This window comes from Talaromyces proteolyticus (assembly GCF_021365285.1).
Source record: "Talaromyces proteolyticus strain PMI_201 chromosome Unknown BGW36scaffold_14, whole genome shotgun sequence".
NCBI lineage: Eukaryota > Fungi > Ascomycota > Eurotiomycetes > Eurotiales > Trichocomaceae > Talaromyces > Talaromyces proteolyticus.
Window position 1 is genome coordinate 157,580 of NW_025764290.1, and position 14,207 is coordinate 171,786.

The window sequence follows — 14,207 nt, forward strand, 5'->3', positions numbered from 1 at the left end:
GAGGGTGCCTGGCGTTGGTGCCTAAGGAACGTCAGCCATCACTCTACTTTCAGCTCTAATACAACGCGGACTGAGGAGGCCCAATATATCTTTACGGTATGGAGCCTATATTTAGGGTTGTTATAGCCAATAAGTTGAGACGACGATACCAGATTAAAATTAGCTAAAGACAATCACAATGGAAGTGCTTTACAGCGGAATCTATTGTTAGTTAAGGCTTTAGAGCATATGGAGCCACAAGGGAATAGGAAGATACAACACAACTTTCAGTTTCCCTCAATGATAAAAACTCTTCCAAAGCCATAAGCGAAATATTTCAATCAAGTCTTTTAAAGCTCACTCGGGTTGAACTTTCTGCCAACATCATCATCTGAGTTGCACCTTGTCGGGCAATTGGCACGAGATCCTCATCCATTTTCATCCACAACGTAAATCCTCCTCTTGGATTCGCCCGAACTTCAACATGTTCCCAATCCCGCTGCAGCTCCGCTGTACAATTAAGAATCTCATAACTACCAAAGCCGACATACAGTTTATATCCACCTTCGCAGCGAAAACCCATGTTACCTTCGTACAAAGTACATACAAATTGTTGTGACTTAGAGCCATCGTAGACATAGAGGCGCATTTGAGTCCTATCAACACAAGTGAATGTCTCAGATGTTCCATAAATTTGGATTGCATAGGTGTGACCCTCTGTCGGGCAATCCGTTCCAGCAGGGCGAGGAAACCCCCAATAACAGTCCACGGTGGTGTTGTCAGTACCATCTTGGAGATCGGTAAAACCAAATCCTGTTGCAGTCTTACTGGAATCATCTGGATCCATTACTTTGAATTTGGGGGAGCATGCGGAGGAATCTTCCTGCGCAACAAATCCTTTGCAAGAATGATGATGATTCATCCAGAGCGTAACACCACCTTCAGGATCAGCTCGAGGGCTGACATGCTCGGTCACACGTTGAGATTCCGCGGTGCAGGTTAGAACCCCATCCCAACGACGACCTAAATAGCCTCCTCCATGTTCCTGCGCACTGGAACAGACGAAACCTAGATACCCGCCGTACTCAGTGCAGGTGAATTTCTGGGTATCTTTGTCCTGCCAGACTTCAGCGACAATGAATCCATCGTCACAAGTCGTCACCATCGGAGTATTCAGAATGCTAATAGCATATGTACTTCCCTCTACCGGTGCATCTTCATTGATGAATTGGGGGGAAGTGTCCCAATATTCATCGCTATCAACGAGATCCCCAGGCTCCTTTTATAATCTCTCGCTGAATGTCCATGCTTCGCAATTCCCGGTCCGGAGGCTTTTGTGGGTTGTAACGGTCTCCTTGCTTCGAGGTGCTTGGTGGGGGTCATAACGCTCTGTTTCATCATCGTCAGAAGTATCTGGTTCATCCGAATTCTTCGGAGGGGGCCCAGGCCAATATTTCGTACTGGAAAATATATTTCCTGCTTTGTGGTGTTCACCGCGTGATTTTCCAATGGAAATTCGTTACTCCCTTTTGTTCCATTCTTAAGCCTTTGTAATCCCGTGTAGTGCTGACAGAAATGGTCTTCACACCCGCTTTCTTTCCCTCAGCGACATAGCGAGCGAGGTTGGCCGGCCGGTTACCAAGGTTATCCCGCTGTGCAGGAATGTATTTTGGCACGAAGCCATCCCTGAAAACTTTCCTTGGATGATGAATATCCCAACGCCAAAGGCGTTCTGCAGCCACTGTGACAAAGATCCCAGCTGGAGGAACAGAGATCCGTCTGTACTACCAAGACCTTGAGAAAAAGCTTTCGGAATATTTTATGAATCCTAATCTGCATTGGTCTCAGAGTAAGTGTCGACTTTCGAGGTCAACATTTGCATAATATGTTCAACATCTCAAACTTCTAATTCTAACTACATGGGTATCAATTAGGTTCCATCTCCGCAGATTTTGACCTCATTCCTCGAGCGAGTATTAGCGCTGTGAGCTGGAACGCCGACCCCAGCCCTATATCACTAAATCTGCAAGTTCGCATCCTATCCTTTAAAGCAGAGGGAGGCTTGATAGCAATGAGCTATGACCAGAACAACGATGGCTGGGATGATAATGCTTCACAGGTCGCGGTAAAGTCCACCAAAGCAACAATTGGTGGCACCAGTGCTGTGGCGGCAGTCCAAGGCCTTGATGCCGATGACACTAGACATATGGATGTCTTTTACCAGCCTGTGGCTATGATTGGGCAGCTTAGCTCGAAAACAACGTCTTTTGATAACCCAACTTCTTTCGGGATGGGGGTTGTAATTTTGGACGATGCCGGTAAGTTAAAGCATTGAAGCCAGATATTTTAAAAACAAATACTTTCAATAAATATAGTAAAATTCTAACTGACATAGTCTACAGAACGTCGCCGCATGCAGCTTGTGGATGGCCACGACGCACAGTACTGGAAGAACGCGTACGAGTTGTCTAAAACCGGGACTACGAATGCCCAATTCCAGTTAAAATCGCTTTAAGATAGAATTCAAAGAGCTAGAAGCGCAGCTAGAAATTATGCGGTCAACATACAATCCTCCTCTCTTACTTTCATCACTACTAGTAATCGCACCGAATTTGGGAGAATTCATCCTCAGGGGCGACACGTGATGATTGGATATTTACTCGCAGCGGCGCTTATAGATGTCAGATTCAACGATGACAATTTGAAATGGACTACATATACAGCAACTGATCAAAAGCTTTTTTTAGCACAAATGAAGGTTTGATTTGCTATATTGCCACCAATGAAACTTTCAGGTAGACTGCATCATTTAAGATTTGAAATTAGTAAGCCAACATTACACATCAGTTAACTAACTTAACGTTAGAACTTTCCGGTAGAACCATATTGTAAATTACTGGTAAGTATACAGCATGATACTGTTGGAGACCAAACACATGAAATAGGCAGAAACAAGGTGTTACAAGGTCTAACCATATCTGGATCGATGTGTATTGACATTAGGGCTTGAGAAACAATTAAGATTGTTTGAGGAGCAAGCCACTCTAGTTGTCACTCGCTGTGTCGAGGGGCGATAAAATGGATTGAACCACACAGAGGTTCCTTGAGGGTAACTGGTAACGATATACTAAGGTTGCCGAAGGGGTAAGGTAATTGTAAAACATAACGAAAGTAAGAGAGATGTTTTGAAGTGCCGTAGTACTTCAACTAGGATTGTTCTGCTGACTTTCTCAGTGTAATCAAAAGTAACTTATGTTAACTTATGTTAAAGAACTATGCTAAGGTAAACTAGATATATAATAACGCGTGTGTTTATATATCTGAGTGCCCCTACAATCCCCTTATACTCCGTATACCAAATGTAGATTCAATCATCATTCTGTTCTTGTATATAATCCTCCAACCCTCCATTGTATATCCGAGTGTATACTCTTATGCAATCTTGTAGTCTTATATCGATAGTGAATAAGCTATATGCAGCCATAGTAATTCGTTGGTCGTGGTTTTAGCTGCTTTAAGGGCTGCTTGCCTTTAAATAGTTTATCTCGTCCTTAGCTTCAGGCATTTTGGTTTCGTAGCAGGGTGCACCCAGGGTTAGTTCGCTCGGTCCACAACACAGGAATTTTATATCGCAATCACCAAATCGTACAGGATCCCAGCACTACCCAGCAGGGACAGGATCTCCCATTCATCGAGAGTGGTCGCATGTTACAGGATGGTTTGAAATCAGGTTCGCCAATTTATTCACACTACAATTGTTTCGGTGAATTTATAGTTGTGTTATCGGAGATTAAACACCTCAAGGCATCACTGATCGTGAATATCGTGCCAGGGATATTGACTATCATTTTACAACTAATCGACAAAAGTCTTGTGCTCGTACCATTCAGTCATCGCCAATTCCCACCTATTCTGCTTCTTCGCCCTACCTGTTAAACACGGGAGCCAATCAATCGGGACACAAAGCTTTAAGCGAGTCCAGTTTCGACTCTGTGCAAGTCTCTCCAACGGTGCAAGAATCTCGTCTATCTTGCCATCATTTATGGTTCCTCCCACCTTCTCCCAGGCCGGCATATGCATCGTCAAGCGCAAGCTGTGAACGTTGCAAAAGTAGTGCTCGAACAGATCAAATAAGGCTGGGTAGACCGTTGCCCAAGCCGCAGCCTCTGGCCTTTGGTCTAATTTGTACCAGAAATCAAACGAGATATCCATAGACGTGATGAGAGCGGAGCAGGCGGGCGATAAAAGCCTAGACATGATAAACGGAGTGTCTAGGCCGATCCGTAGAACAAAGACATTAGTCCCATACAGGACAGTTAATGCCTCTTCATATCTGGAAAGCGATGTAAGGAATGCTCAAACTACGTGCCACCGCCGAATAGGCTTTTTAAGACTCACCCGATCTGACAACACCTCAACCACTCCACGCCCCCAAGTTTCGTCCCAGCCGGCGCACTCTTTAACCCCTCGAACCTGTTTGCATACCTTTCATCTCGTCGGTCCCAGCACCGGTCATCAACAAAACGTCCACTCCTCTGGCAAACACCATGCCACCAGTCCCACCGCTCCCCCTCCCGCTTTGGTTTCGGACGAAATGGAGATGGCAACATCCATGCATGCTCGATATGTACGGACCGATTACCCATTAGCTCGATGTAGATCAGTGTCCTGACTTCAATTGGGAGCTGGAAGAAGCGACTTGCTTGTTGACGGTTGCATTGTCGGGCGCCAAGTTTGAGAGCGCGTTGTTCTGGTGGTGGAATCGGTAGCTTCCATCCATTGAAGGGGTCGCCGTTGACTTCGCAGGTGGAATCAGAAATTCCAATTGCATTTGGCGAACCGCATTTCGGCCGGAAGTACGGATCATTCTCTTTCCGCTTCCTTTTGAATAATGTGGTTAAAATTTTGGGTGCCATGTCTTTTTTTTTATCTGCGTGCGCGGGGGAGTGGATCTTTATACGATCGAGTGCTGGTTAGATGGGGCGAGTGCGTGGGCTTGAAATGGTTCCACCAACAGTCCCGCCGAGCCTCATCGCTCTTTGCATTTTCTTCTCTAGTATTCCAGTACAGTTGTAAATAACAGCATATAAATAAGCTTCTGTATTAGGCTTTATATGGTTTCCACAGTTTCCAGAATGTTAGTAACGGTCTAATTACAAAATTGGCCAATTCATTACGAAATATTGAAATTTCGCTTTATTTTCTGATTCCAGTAACATTTCAACATTCCCCGATTTGACGAGCCAGCATGTTGATCCTGCAAACAAGTCAAACAGCCCGGCAAAGCTCTGACCCGGATACATGACTCAGGAGCGGTTTAAGTTGAGCTACATAGCCTTAGACCATAGCTAGAAGGGTATTCGAGATCTTTTCATGAACGGAAGGCCAATAAGGTCGCAACAATCTAAATAGATCCCCAGCTTAAGCCGAATCCGAGGAGAAAGAGCTTGCATCCGTAAACCCGGGTGGATTGTAATAAAAGCGACACATAAAACGCCGGTACAAATATGCCGGTAAGTGCGCGTCAGCAGTCTCGCGGCGTGTTGAGCCTCTGATTTTGCGGAATACATCGAGATTAGTGATCGAGTTAACTGCATCCTCCACAACGCCGCCACAGAAATTAGCTATACGTACCAAAAAAAAAAAAAAACAAAGGGGCGCACCATGAACAGATCCACCACACAAGAAGCTTCACCTCCACCCTCGGAACCCTAACTATAAAAACCAACGCAAACCTCCTCCTACTCGCCTGAACAACAGCAATCTCTCGCTACCCGACTAATTCATGGCTGTAAAGCGGGCCAAATCTCTCTCGTCCGCACACTCCTCACGAAAGAAGGTGTAAATCCCAACAATGATGACGAACAACATGCATGAGACTAAGGACGAGTCAAACTATTTAAGGGCAAGCTGCCCATAAAGCGGATAACACCACGGCCAACCAATTCCTATAGCTGCATATAGCTTTTAACTATCTATATAAGATTACAGATTATACAAGTTTATTTTTCTTTAAATTTAGATCAAAATCACTTTAGTATTAAGTTTGAATTTAAAGCTGTATTTATCTATATTATTTAAAATTAATAATTATTTTTCTAGTAGCTTTATTCTATTGATTTGCTATTTATATTTGAAATTAATCTAAAGTATTACTGAATATCTATTATTAGGATCTGTCTTTATATCTTATGTAGGATCTTGACAGTACTGTTCCCTTCGGCCTCGTCGAGGCGATTCAAAAGGCGTTGGCAGTGGTGGGTTTAACGTTCGCATCCTCAAAACATTACTATCGCGCTGCAAGAATATTTGAGGCCAACCATGAACCATTCCCGTTGGTGCAATGTATCACAAATAAGTATAGGCTTCAGTATACCAAGGAGAAATTGCGGGTTGTAGGAGTAGGAGAAGTGAGATTACATCACTCAAAATAATGTCCACCCAGAATCTGCTCATGGAGGTGTTACATACAAGCTTTGATTGAAGCTGCTAAGGAAGCATGGCAAGCTGTTGACCAAGCTGCTTATAGAAATCTCAGTGACACAATGCCTCAGAGTAGAAACCATGATACGTACTAATATAGATTCAAGATTTTTAAAAGCGGCATCATAACATTTGTTTTTGGGGCTCAGTATATTCCTTGGCAGAAAGGGGGGTGGTCAAAAAACTTATTTTATCCCACTGTACAACACCCCCCATAATTTGCGCCTTTGGGCGGGATAACTTCAGCAACACCAAAACCACAGCTGACTGGGTGTCTAGGCCAAAGTTCAGCCCGGCCAAAGGAAGTACCAAGGTTCGCTCGGCGATCCCGCTATTCGAGTCCTATGATCTTCCTTGAGCCGGTCTCCAAGAAAGGATCAGCCGAGGTTATAGTTGCCAAAGTATGACTCCGTTGATGAAATGCTCGTCAAGGGGAATAGAGGAACATCCTGATCATGAAAGTATCCAGACAACAGGTCTGCTGTACTGCTAATAGGATGATGATCCTGCGCATGCTCGACACCTGAATCATACTGATTGTAGCTATGGGAGGGAATTGCCCCCTGCCCAGGCAATAGACCAGATGTGGGAACCGTAGATGCTTTCTGAATCGTGCTAAAGTCGAACAGGGGTGGTGTTTGAATCATGACATCCTCAGCCGGCACGCTCCACCCAGATTTTCCTGGAGATACCGTGTTACTTTTAGGGTTCTCATTGTAAGATTGAACTTTTGAGGAAGCCTGTAGGTCACCAAAAATGCTTCGGACAACTTGGTAGTTTTGTTGGAGTACGCTATCGTCTCTTCTTGTGGCGTAAATGTCACCAGCTTCCTTTAGCTGTCTGCATACCTCGGCATATTGAGCTGATTGGGTGCTAAGCTCCCCTAGATGTGTCAAGATAGTGATTGCTCGATCAAGAGAGGGACCTAGAGGCCATTTATGATGACCACATGTGTTCAGAGAAGCCAACCCCAGGCATAGTGCCGATATAAACACACTATTGACGACAATAGGTTGGCGCCTTGGGGTATTCATTTTGAAGACATACTCGTAAGCAATGTCGATTCCTTTAATAGACGAGATCACACAGGCGTCTGCGTAGTCAGCAAAACTAGTCCTGGTAGTAGAGCTGTCTACTTTATGAGGCTCTTCCGAACCGTTTCGAACTTGAAAAGTCAGAAACGGCCGTGTAAGTAGCACGATGGAGTAGTAATAAGCCATGGTGACGATTCTGGACCCATGTCTAGGGGACAGTCCAAAGTTCCTTGGGGATTCAGCAGGATCTTCGCCCGTGCATGACTCTTCAAGTCCGTCGACCATCAGCATTCGTGGCAACTCTTCGGTCCATTGACGATGCTGTCGTGAAATACTTTTGGCGAGCTCAAGGCTGACGGCCTTTTCCGCATATATCTCGACCAATACCCGTTCAAAGACATTGCAGATCCTGAACATGGCGGAAAAGACTTGCCCAGCCACGCCGGGGAGCCTGTACTCTCGCAGGGAGTTAATTGGGGCCCAGGCAATGTTGGAAATCGACTCCGACGTCGCAGGTGGTCTGCCCAGAGACGCGGCCAAGAAGAGGTCACAAACTCGCAGCGACTTCCAGGCGCGTTCTCGAGCCAAGCCTTCGCCACCGCCAAACGCTTGATTTGTCTCGTGGAGGTGGATACCAAGAGTGTAAGCCGATCTGGCAGCGACGCCGAGATTGATAAAGGCGGCATTGTATTGGCATGCAGCGATCATGTAGTATGTCATCAACATTACTGCTTGGATAGAAGCTAGGCTGGGGTCATTCATGAGGTTGAAAATAATGAGTTGGCGTCCATACGCAAAGCATTGTTCTGCAAGAAGCTCATCTAATTCTCCTTGGGCTCTCCCTTGGGCTCCTATGGCCAGAGCGAGGTGGATGATGGCCGAGTTCGCCTTGGATATCTGTGAGGGCTGTTCGATCCAACCTTGTAGTTGAGCAATCAGCCACGGCGGATCAAACAGGTCAAGTATGCCGCTGACGGCGAGGAAGAATTGTTTCACAAGACTTGGGGCGGTGACCAAGTCTAGTAATGGCTCCTGGGCCGTTTCAAAGCGGATCTTCGGCGAGCTTTCAAACATAGGATTTCGAACTGGCTCGTTGGTGAAAGCACAGGGGCCTACCGTATCCTGAACTGAGCTTCTAACTGTCTCGAGAAATGAGAGAGAAGCCGACTCGCCTACGTAGACTGCGATATGCGTCAGTAAAGACCGGGTTGTGGTGTTCCCAGTAGCAGCTCGTGAGTCATACTAAATCTGCCTTTGCTGTCTATGAGCATTTGCGAGTCTTTCGAGGGTGGGGGCGAATTAAAAACAGGGATGTCCGGGATGTCCACATTCTTAGGCGATGAGGCCAGTGGCTTGTTGCCCATCTCAAGTCGAACTTTCTCATGAAGAGACTCAGTTGTCAAATGATCGTCCGGCCGAGGTTCCCTTGTATAGCGACAGGCACTCTCGACACGGCGAGCTTTGCAGTGGTCGCATGGCAAGACGCCATTACACTTCGCCTTTCGTTTCTTGCAGCTTTCACATGCGTGTGCTACTCGCCGTCGGAAGCGAGGATCAACTTTTGCGCGAGGCATTGCTCATGTAGACTAGGTGCATAGATAGGGGCATACTCGAGGGCACGAGGACATGAGGATGGACAAAAAAGAGGATTTACAAGACCATTCGGAGAGCCCCAGGCTGGCAGGATGATCGGGGGACCAGAGTTTGTGCTTAAAGATTCATCCGGAGATTCTGGGGTAGATGTGTGGGGGATGTCCGTTGTGGGGAATCATCAAGGGTTTTCTGCAGCCGTGCTAAACCCCCGCACTGCTTCCATCCAACCGGTGGCACGAAGGGCAGTGGTAATATCCACCTCGTGGCTTTCTCCTAATGCAATTGGTCTCCCTCAGCGTCTTCTCCCCGACAGTAGTAGGCTAGCTAGAGAGGATGTGCTATCTGTGGTCAGTGCATTACCCGGTGCACATCCGGTGCAACATCCGGCCCAATGGCTGAATAGGCCCCACCAACTATAGTTAGATATGACAGCTGGGGGAAAACACTGTAGGGATGTTACAACTTGGCTCTGTTCGATGGGGTAGAAACTAGTGCCACGGTATGAAGCGATGATATAGGAGCCACTATGATCTAAGCACCTACTCGTTAAAAAACAATTCAACAAAAGCCAAGCGTATCGTCATGATTGGGAGATATATAAGGTACGAACAATAATAACAGCGTATCATTTTAATTGTGCTCTGATCAAGTTCGGGGCCTAGGGTAAGTATCAAAGGCACACCAGCATGCGGCAAAGCCCTGGACGGATGATTCGTATATGTAATTTAAAAATTTAGTGAGAGAATGGAAGCTGCCTGAATTTCAGAGTATCTTCCGGAAAAGGCTCCGCTGGTATGTCGATCAGCCCTGGTTGCAGGAAATGCGCCAGCTCTCCTTTACCAGCATCAATCTGTGCAATCGACCAACCATTCCCAAGCCATGCTAGACGATTGCTCTCAATCCCCCCTTTGTCGCCATCGTAGACATAGTCGAAATCTTCCCAACGCGGTGACCGAAGAGATTCCATGGCGTGTAACGCGCTGCCCGGCCAGACTCCCGTGATCCGATCACCCTTGCCACCCTTGCTTTTGTACCAGCTGCTGCAGTTGTCCAGATACACGGTGTCCTTGAAGTACTTCTCAATGACCTGCGAGAAGTCTTTGACCCGGACGGGCTTTGGATCCATGCTGGAGATGTTTTCCTTTTGGAGTTTCCGTATGCATTTGATGATGTAGTCCCCAGTTCTTTCGATCATGGTTGTGAGAGGACCAGTGCCAATGGCAGCATTTGGACCTAGCATCATGAAATAGTTGGGGAATCCATCCGTTGCAAGGGACAGGTATGTTTCTGGATATGGGTCAAATTTCTGTTGCATAGTTTGCCCGTTCTTGCCTGTCACGAGGAAAGGTGGAGGAGCAGAGGTTTGGAACCCAGTCGCGCAAACCAAAATGTCCAACTCCTTTTCTTCTCCATTCTGCAGCACGAGACCCGTATCTGTAGCTTTAGAAATCGGGGTGTTAATAAAATCGACATTATCTTCCGCGAGTGCCTCGAGATATCCCGGCCCGGGTGTCAGCCTTCGGCAGCCGACACTGAAGTTTGGCAGTAATGACTCAAAAATATGTGGTTTGTTGGCCAACTTTTCTCGCATGAGTGACGTGAAGTCGTCTCGTGCCAGCCTTTGCGATTGTGAGTCCTTTAATGTAAGGTGATGCATCGAGTTACCGTCTCTCTCAATGGTAGTCCGGAAGTCCAAGTAGTGTTTGGGATCCGTTGCGAATAGCTTCCTCTGTTCTGGTGAGACTATGAAGTGTTAATATGTGTCCCCTTGTTCCTTTCATAAAAGTGAATCATGCACAACTTACAATGCGTACTCTCTATTCCGAGTGTTTTCATCACCGAATCCCCAAATGGCCTAGAGATCCATGTCTTGCTCCTGATGAAACAACTAAGGTGGGCACCAGGCACTCGCCGTAGGGCGGGGATGATCTGAATTGCGCTGCTTCCACCACCAATAACTCCAATCTTTTTGTTCTTGAAGTCAACGCTGAGTATAACACTTCAGTAAACTATTGCACTCGAAATGAGTGCCTCCACATACCTATCATTCCATGCTGCGGAATGCATGACCGGGATTTTCATATCGCATACTCCTGGGATGTCTGGCCAGGACATTTCGTTCAGAGTTCCCCGCGCACTAATGACGACATCTGCCTGGTCCATGATGATCTCTCCCGTGCGCAGGTTCTCGATTGTGACATGCCTAGAACACAGATCAGTCCAAGAGGCCATACGCATTGTGAGCTCATCTTCCCTACCACTGGGAAGTATCCTCGATCCACCTTGCGTCAATTACCTTATGTAGAGGCTTGATGAATCTGTCCACGGAATATCGTCTTACTACTGACTCGAGGTATTCGCGAATCTCTGCTGCTGGGGCGTAGAATTGGCTCCAGTCCGGGTTGGGTGCAAACGTGTACTGGTATGAATGTGCTGTGGGAAAATGTGTTAACGAGTGCATGTAAGCCGGCTTGCCAAACGATGAATACTCACCAGGAATATCGCAGGCGCAACCCGGGTATCGGTTTTCATACCAAGTTCCTCCAACTCCAGCGTTCTTTTCATAGATCGTCAATTGAACATTGCGCAGTCGCTCTGGTATCCGAATGCCGCAGTAAATCCCGGAGAAGCCAGCGCCGACGACGATTACACTCATTGGGCGAAAGTTCTCCACGACTCGCTGCTTGGGTTGAACTCTGGACACTTCCAAATACTGGCTGGTCGCTGGCTCGTTTGGAGTGTAGCTGGGCTGTCCGGCCACTCCTGTCGATACAGTAGCCATGTTGAACACCCCAGGAAGTCTTTAATGGTCAAGCAAAGCAGAGAGTATGGAGAGTTTTGAATCCTTCAACGTTGGACTTTACGAATAAGGGTATAAAAACAAATACAAACAATTGTATACTTATGCTCTCCGTTTGACAACCTATACTCCATCGGATCGTGAACTTTCAAGGATCGGATCGCATCCCTCGCACGGAACCTGTATCCGTACCCCAAACGTTCCCTAGTTGCCATGGTTGTAATCTGAACTGGACCGGAAGCTACACAGCGGAATCACATGTCTTGTGTGCTTCGGATGGAATAGGGACTGAACAATCTATTCCCATTTGGAAACAACACGTCTTTGCGTGTTTTAACTAGAATGCAAACTGTAGCTTGATGTTCGATTTGGAGAACAACATAGGCGGAGGCACAAATGCTTCTGAGAATGCCACAATTTCACTTACAGGATGCTCTCAATGGCTTTGAATAGGTAGGTTTATTCTCTTTTTCGAAGATTAAAAGTCGGACTTCTGGCTAACCTCTTGCGATCTGTGAGCCAAGTCGCACCTGCAGCGCAGCCAGGTAGTCGATTGACCAGCCAGCCTGCACGTCCACCCTTCTATCTCTAGATACTTATTTGTTTTTATTGTTTGCAAGGCTTACTGCGCATTCGTCATCATTACCTCTATATATAGCGCTAGTAGTTAGTAACTTTAAGTAGGCAATTTCCTACAATGCGAGAATTTTGTTAGGGTATGAAATTTAACGTTGTCAGTCTGCTATTCTGGACTATCTGAAGAAGGAAGCAGTAGCGATGTCGGGCAACTACCACCTTCTATTTGGACTTAGCTCCAATACATCTCAGCATGAGTACCAAAATAATAAGCACTTTCTCTCTGTACTCAATCAGGAGCTTGATATTTTCACTGCCGATCAATCAAAAAGCCAATACATTCTTTTCACCGGAGTGACCAACGAAGTCTTTCGCCGAGATTTTACGGATCCTATTGACAGTTTGACTGATTTCGAGATCTATTCAATTACCCACGAGCTTATTATAGTTAAGATGGAGTCACATACTCACGCTCATGCCCATTCCGTTTTCAACGCCCTGCTTATCCGCAAGCTCGTGACCATGAATGACCACGACAAGGATATCAGATATTTTGCAAGTGCCCATGTGCAAGGCGATGATCGGAAGAAAAGGGCTGATCAAATATATCAACCAAAACGACTACCGCGCCATCGAAGCAGACATTGGCCTAGTCTGGTTTTAGAAGTTGGCTATACAGAAGGACAACGGAAACTGGAATCGGACATCAATTGGTGGATTACACAATCAAACGGTGACGTTAAGTCTGCTGTAACAATTGCGGTCAATCCAAGAGTCAAACAGATCGTGATTTGCCAGTGGTATGGCAATAATCCCCAGCAGAGAGTGTATAGAAATGCACTATCCCAGAATGACCAAGGAGCCATCCAGACTAGCAATCCAAATCCTCTGGTCATTCCATTCGCGCATCTATTTCTTCGCCAGCCGTCCGGAAATGAACAGGACATCACTTTTACCATCGCTGAATTGAAGGAGCTTGCGAAGAATGTGTGGGAGGTGCAGTTCGAAGAATGAATATCCATAATGATGGCTTTTGAGTTCGCGAAGGATGTATGGGAGGTGCAGTTTGAAGCATGAATATCCATAATGATAGCATTTTAAAACAATTACAATACCACCTTTTATGGTTACAAGACTCTTTCCCATAATATACAATTATGATAACAAATCCTAATTACAGTTACAGATCATAACAGTCTTTTAAAAAATAGCTATATAATTCTAGCCTTTGAGTTAATATTTTATCAAATATTATATGAATATTTTGGAGCGCTCACTAGCACAGCCAAACACACTGCTTAGATTGACAATTATCGTTCCAGACGACTCACTTAAAAACAGGAGCTCCATTGAGGCGATGGGGCCACCTGCAAGACTGGCAGTGGCACCGTAGGACCAAGCCAGAACCTTGAAATCGATCGAGGACAGTTCAGCTCCCACGCAGAGATAGCTCGGCTGATGCTCTGCCGGATTTCTGGCACACCTGGCGAACACCCAGAAACAATTGTGTGCAGATAGATGTGGACTGAGTGCACAAATATATAAGTTTGCAAATTATCCGGACGGAGCTCAGCGGCTGGAGGGCGCCTTTTGGGGAACAAAATCCGGTAGACGGTGATTTTGTTTCACCCATTCGTTGATTCTATAAGGTACCACCGTGGAATGTAATGGATGTACATGCCATAAACTATGGCTGTTTAACTCCTGATCTCCACTTCCTGTATCACATATATTCCACGGCC

At 46.1% G+C, this 14,207-nt stretch overlaps 7 protein-coding genes across 7 annotated transcripts; 2 read left to right on the forward strand and 5 right to left on the reverse strand.

Moving 5' to 3' along the window:
• Nucleotides 1–104: 104 nt before the first annotated feature.
• BGW36DRAFT_389818 (uncharacterized protein) lies at nt 105–567 on the reverse strand (the record flags this gene model as incomplete). Its single annotated transcript, XM_046217399.1, has 1 exon — nt 105–567. A coding segment is annotated over exon 1 (242 nt), but the record flags the coding sequence as incomplete, so codon positions are not given.
• A 1,159-nt stretch (nt 568–1,726) lies between these two features.
• On the forward strand, nt 1,727–2,494 carry BGW36DRAFT_440538 (uncharacterized protein; the record flags this gene model as incomplete). Its single annotated transcript, XM_046221530.1, has 3 exons — nt 1,727–1,828; nt 1,914–2,297; nt 2,382–2,494. Exons 1-3 carry the CDS (start codon nt 1,801–1,803, stop codon nt 2,492–2,494), a joined length of 525 nt encoding a protein of 174 aa, XP_046066129.1. The 5' UTR covers nt 1,727–1,800.
• Nucleotides 2,495–3,713: 1,219 nt separating this feature from the next.
• On the reverse strand, nt 3,714–4,915 carry BGW36DRAFT_465845 (uncharacterized protein). The gene is made up of 2 exons (XM_046222317.1): nt 4,378–4,915; nt 3,714–4,312 (listed from the first exon to the last, which is right to left on the reverse strand). The coding sequence occupies exons 1-2, from the start codon at nt 4,893–4,895 to the stop codon at nt 3,835–3,837; spliced, it is 996 nt and encodes a 331-aa protein (XP_046066130.1). The 5' UTR covers nt 4,896–4,915; the 3' UTR covers nt 3,714–3,834.
• Nucleotides 4,916–5,169: 254 nt separating this feature from the next.
• BGW36DRAFT_389820 (uncharacterized protein) lies at nt 5,170–5,610 on the reverse strand. Its single transcript, XM_046217400.1, has one exon. The coding sequence runs from the start codon at nt 5,574–5,576 to the stop codon at nt 5,328–5,330; it is 249 nt and encodes an 82-aa protein (XP_046066131.1). The 5' UTR covers nt 5,577–5,610; the 3' UTR covers nt 5,170–5,327.
• Nucleotides 5,611–6,658: 1,048 nt separating this feature from the next.
• On the reverse strand, nt 6,659–8,860 carry BGW36DRAFT_350779 (uncharacterized protein; the record flags this gene model as incomplete). Its single annotated transcript, XM_046213333.1, has 2 exons — nt 6,659–8,677; nt 8,740–8,860. The coding sequence occupies 2 exons, from the start codon at nt 8,858–8,860 to the stop codon at nt 6,840–6,842; spliced, it is 1,959 nt and encodes a 652-aa protein (XP_046066132.1). The 3' UTR covers nt 6,659–6,839.
• A 962-nt stretch (nt 8,861–9,822) lies between these two features.
• Nucleotides 9,823–11,871, reverse strand: BGW36DRAFT_440544 (uncharacterized protein; the record flags this gene model as incomplete). Its single annotated transcript, XM_046221531.1, has 5 exons — nt 9,823–10,832; nt 10,904–11,076; nt 11,131–11,292; nt 11,348–11,522; nt 11,583–11,871. The coding sequence occupies 5 exons, from the start codon at nt 11,869–11,871 to the stop codon at nt 9,823–9,825; spliced, it is 1,809 nt and encodes a 602-aa protein (XP_046066133.1).
• A 795-nt stretch (nt 11,872–12,666) lies between these two features.
• BGW36DRAFT_432817 (uncharacterized protein) lies at nt 12,667–13,479 on the forward strand (the record flags this gene model as incomplete). The annotated part of the gene is made up of 1 exon (XM_046221180.1): nt 12,667–13,479. The coding sequence occupies one exon, from the start codon at nt 12,667–12,669 to the stop codon at nt 13,477–13,479; it is 813 nt and encodes a 270-aa protein (XP_046066134.1).
• Between the last annotated feature and the right edge of the window lie 728 nt (nt 13,480–14,207).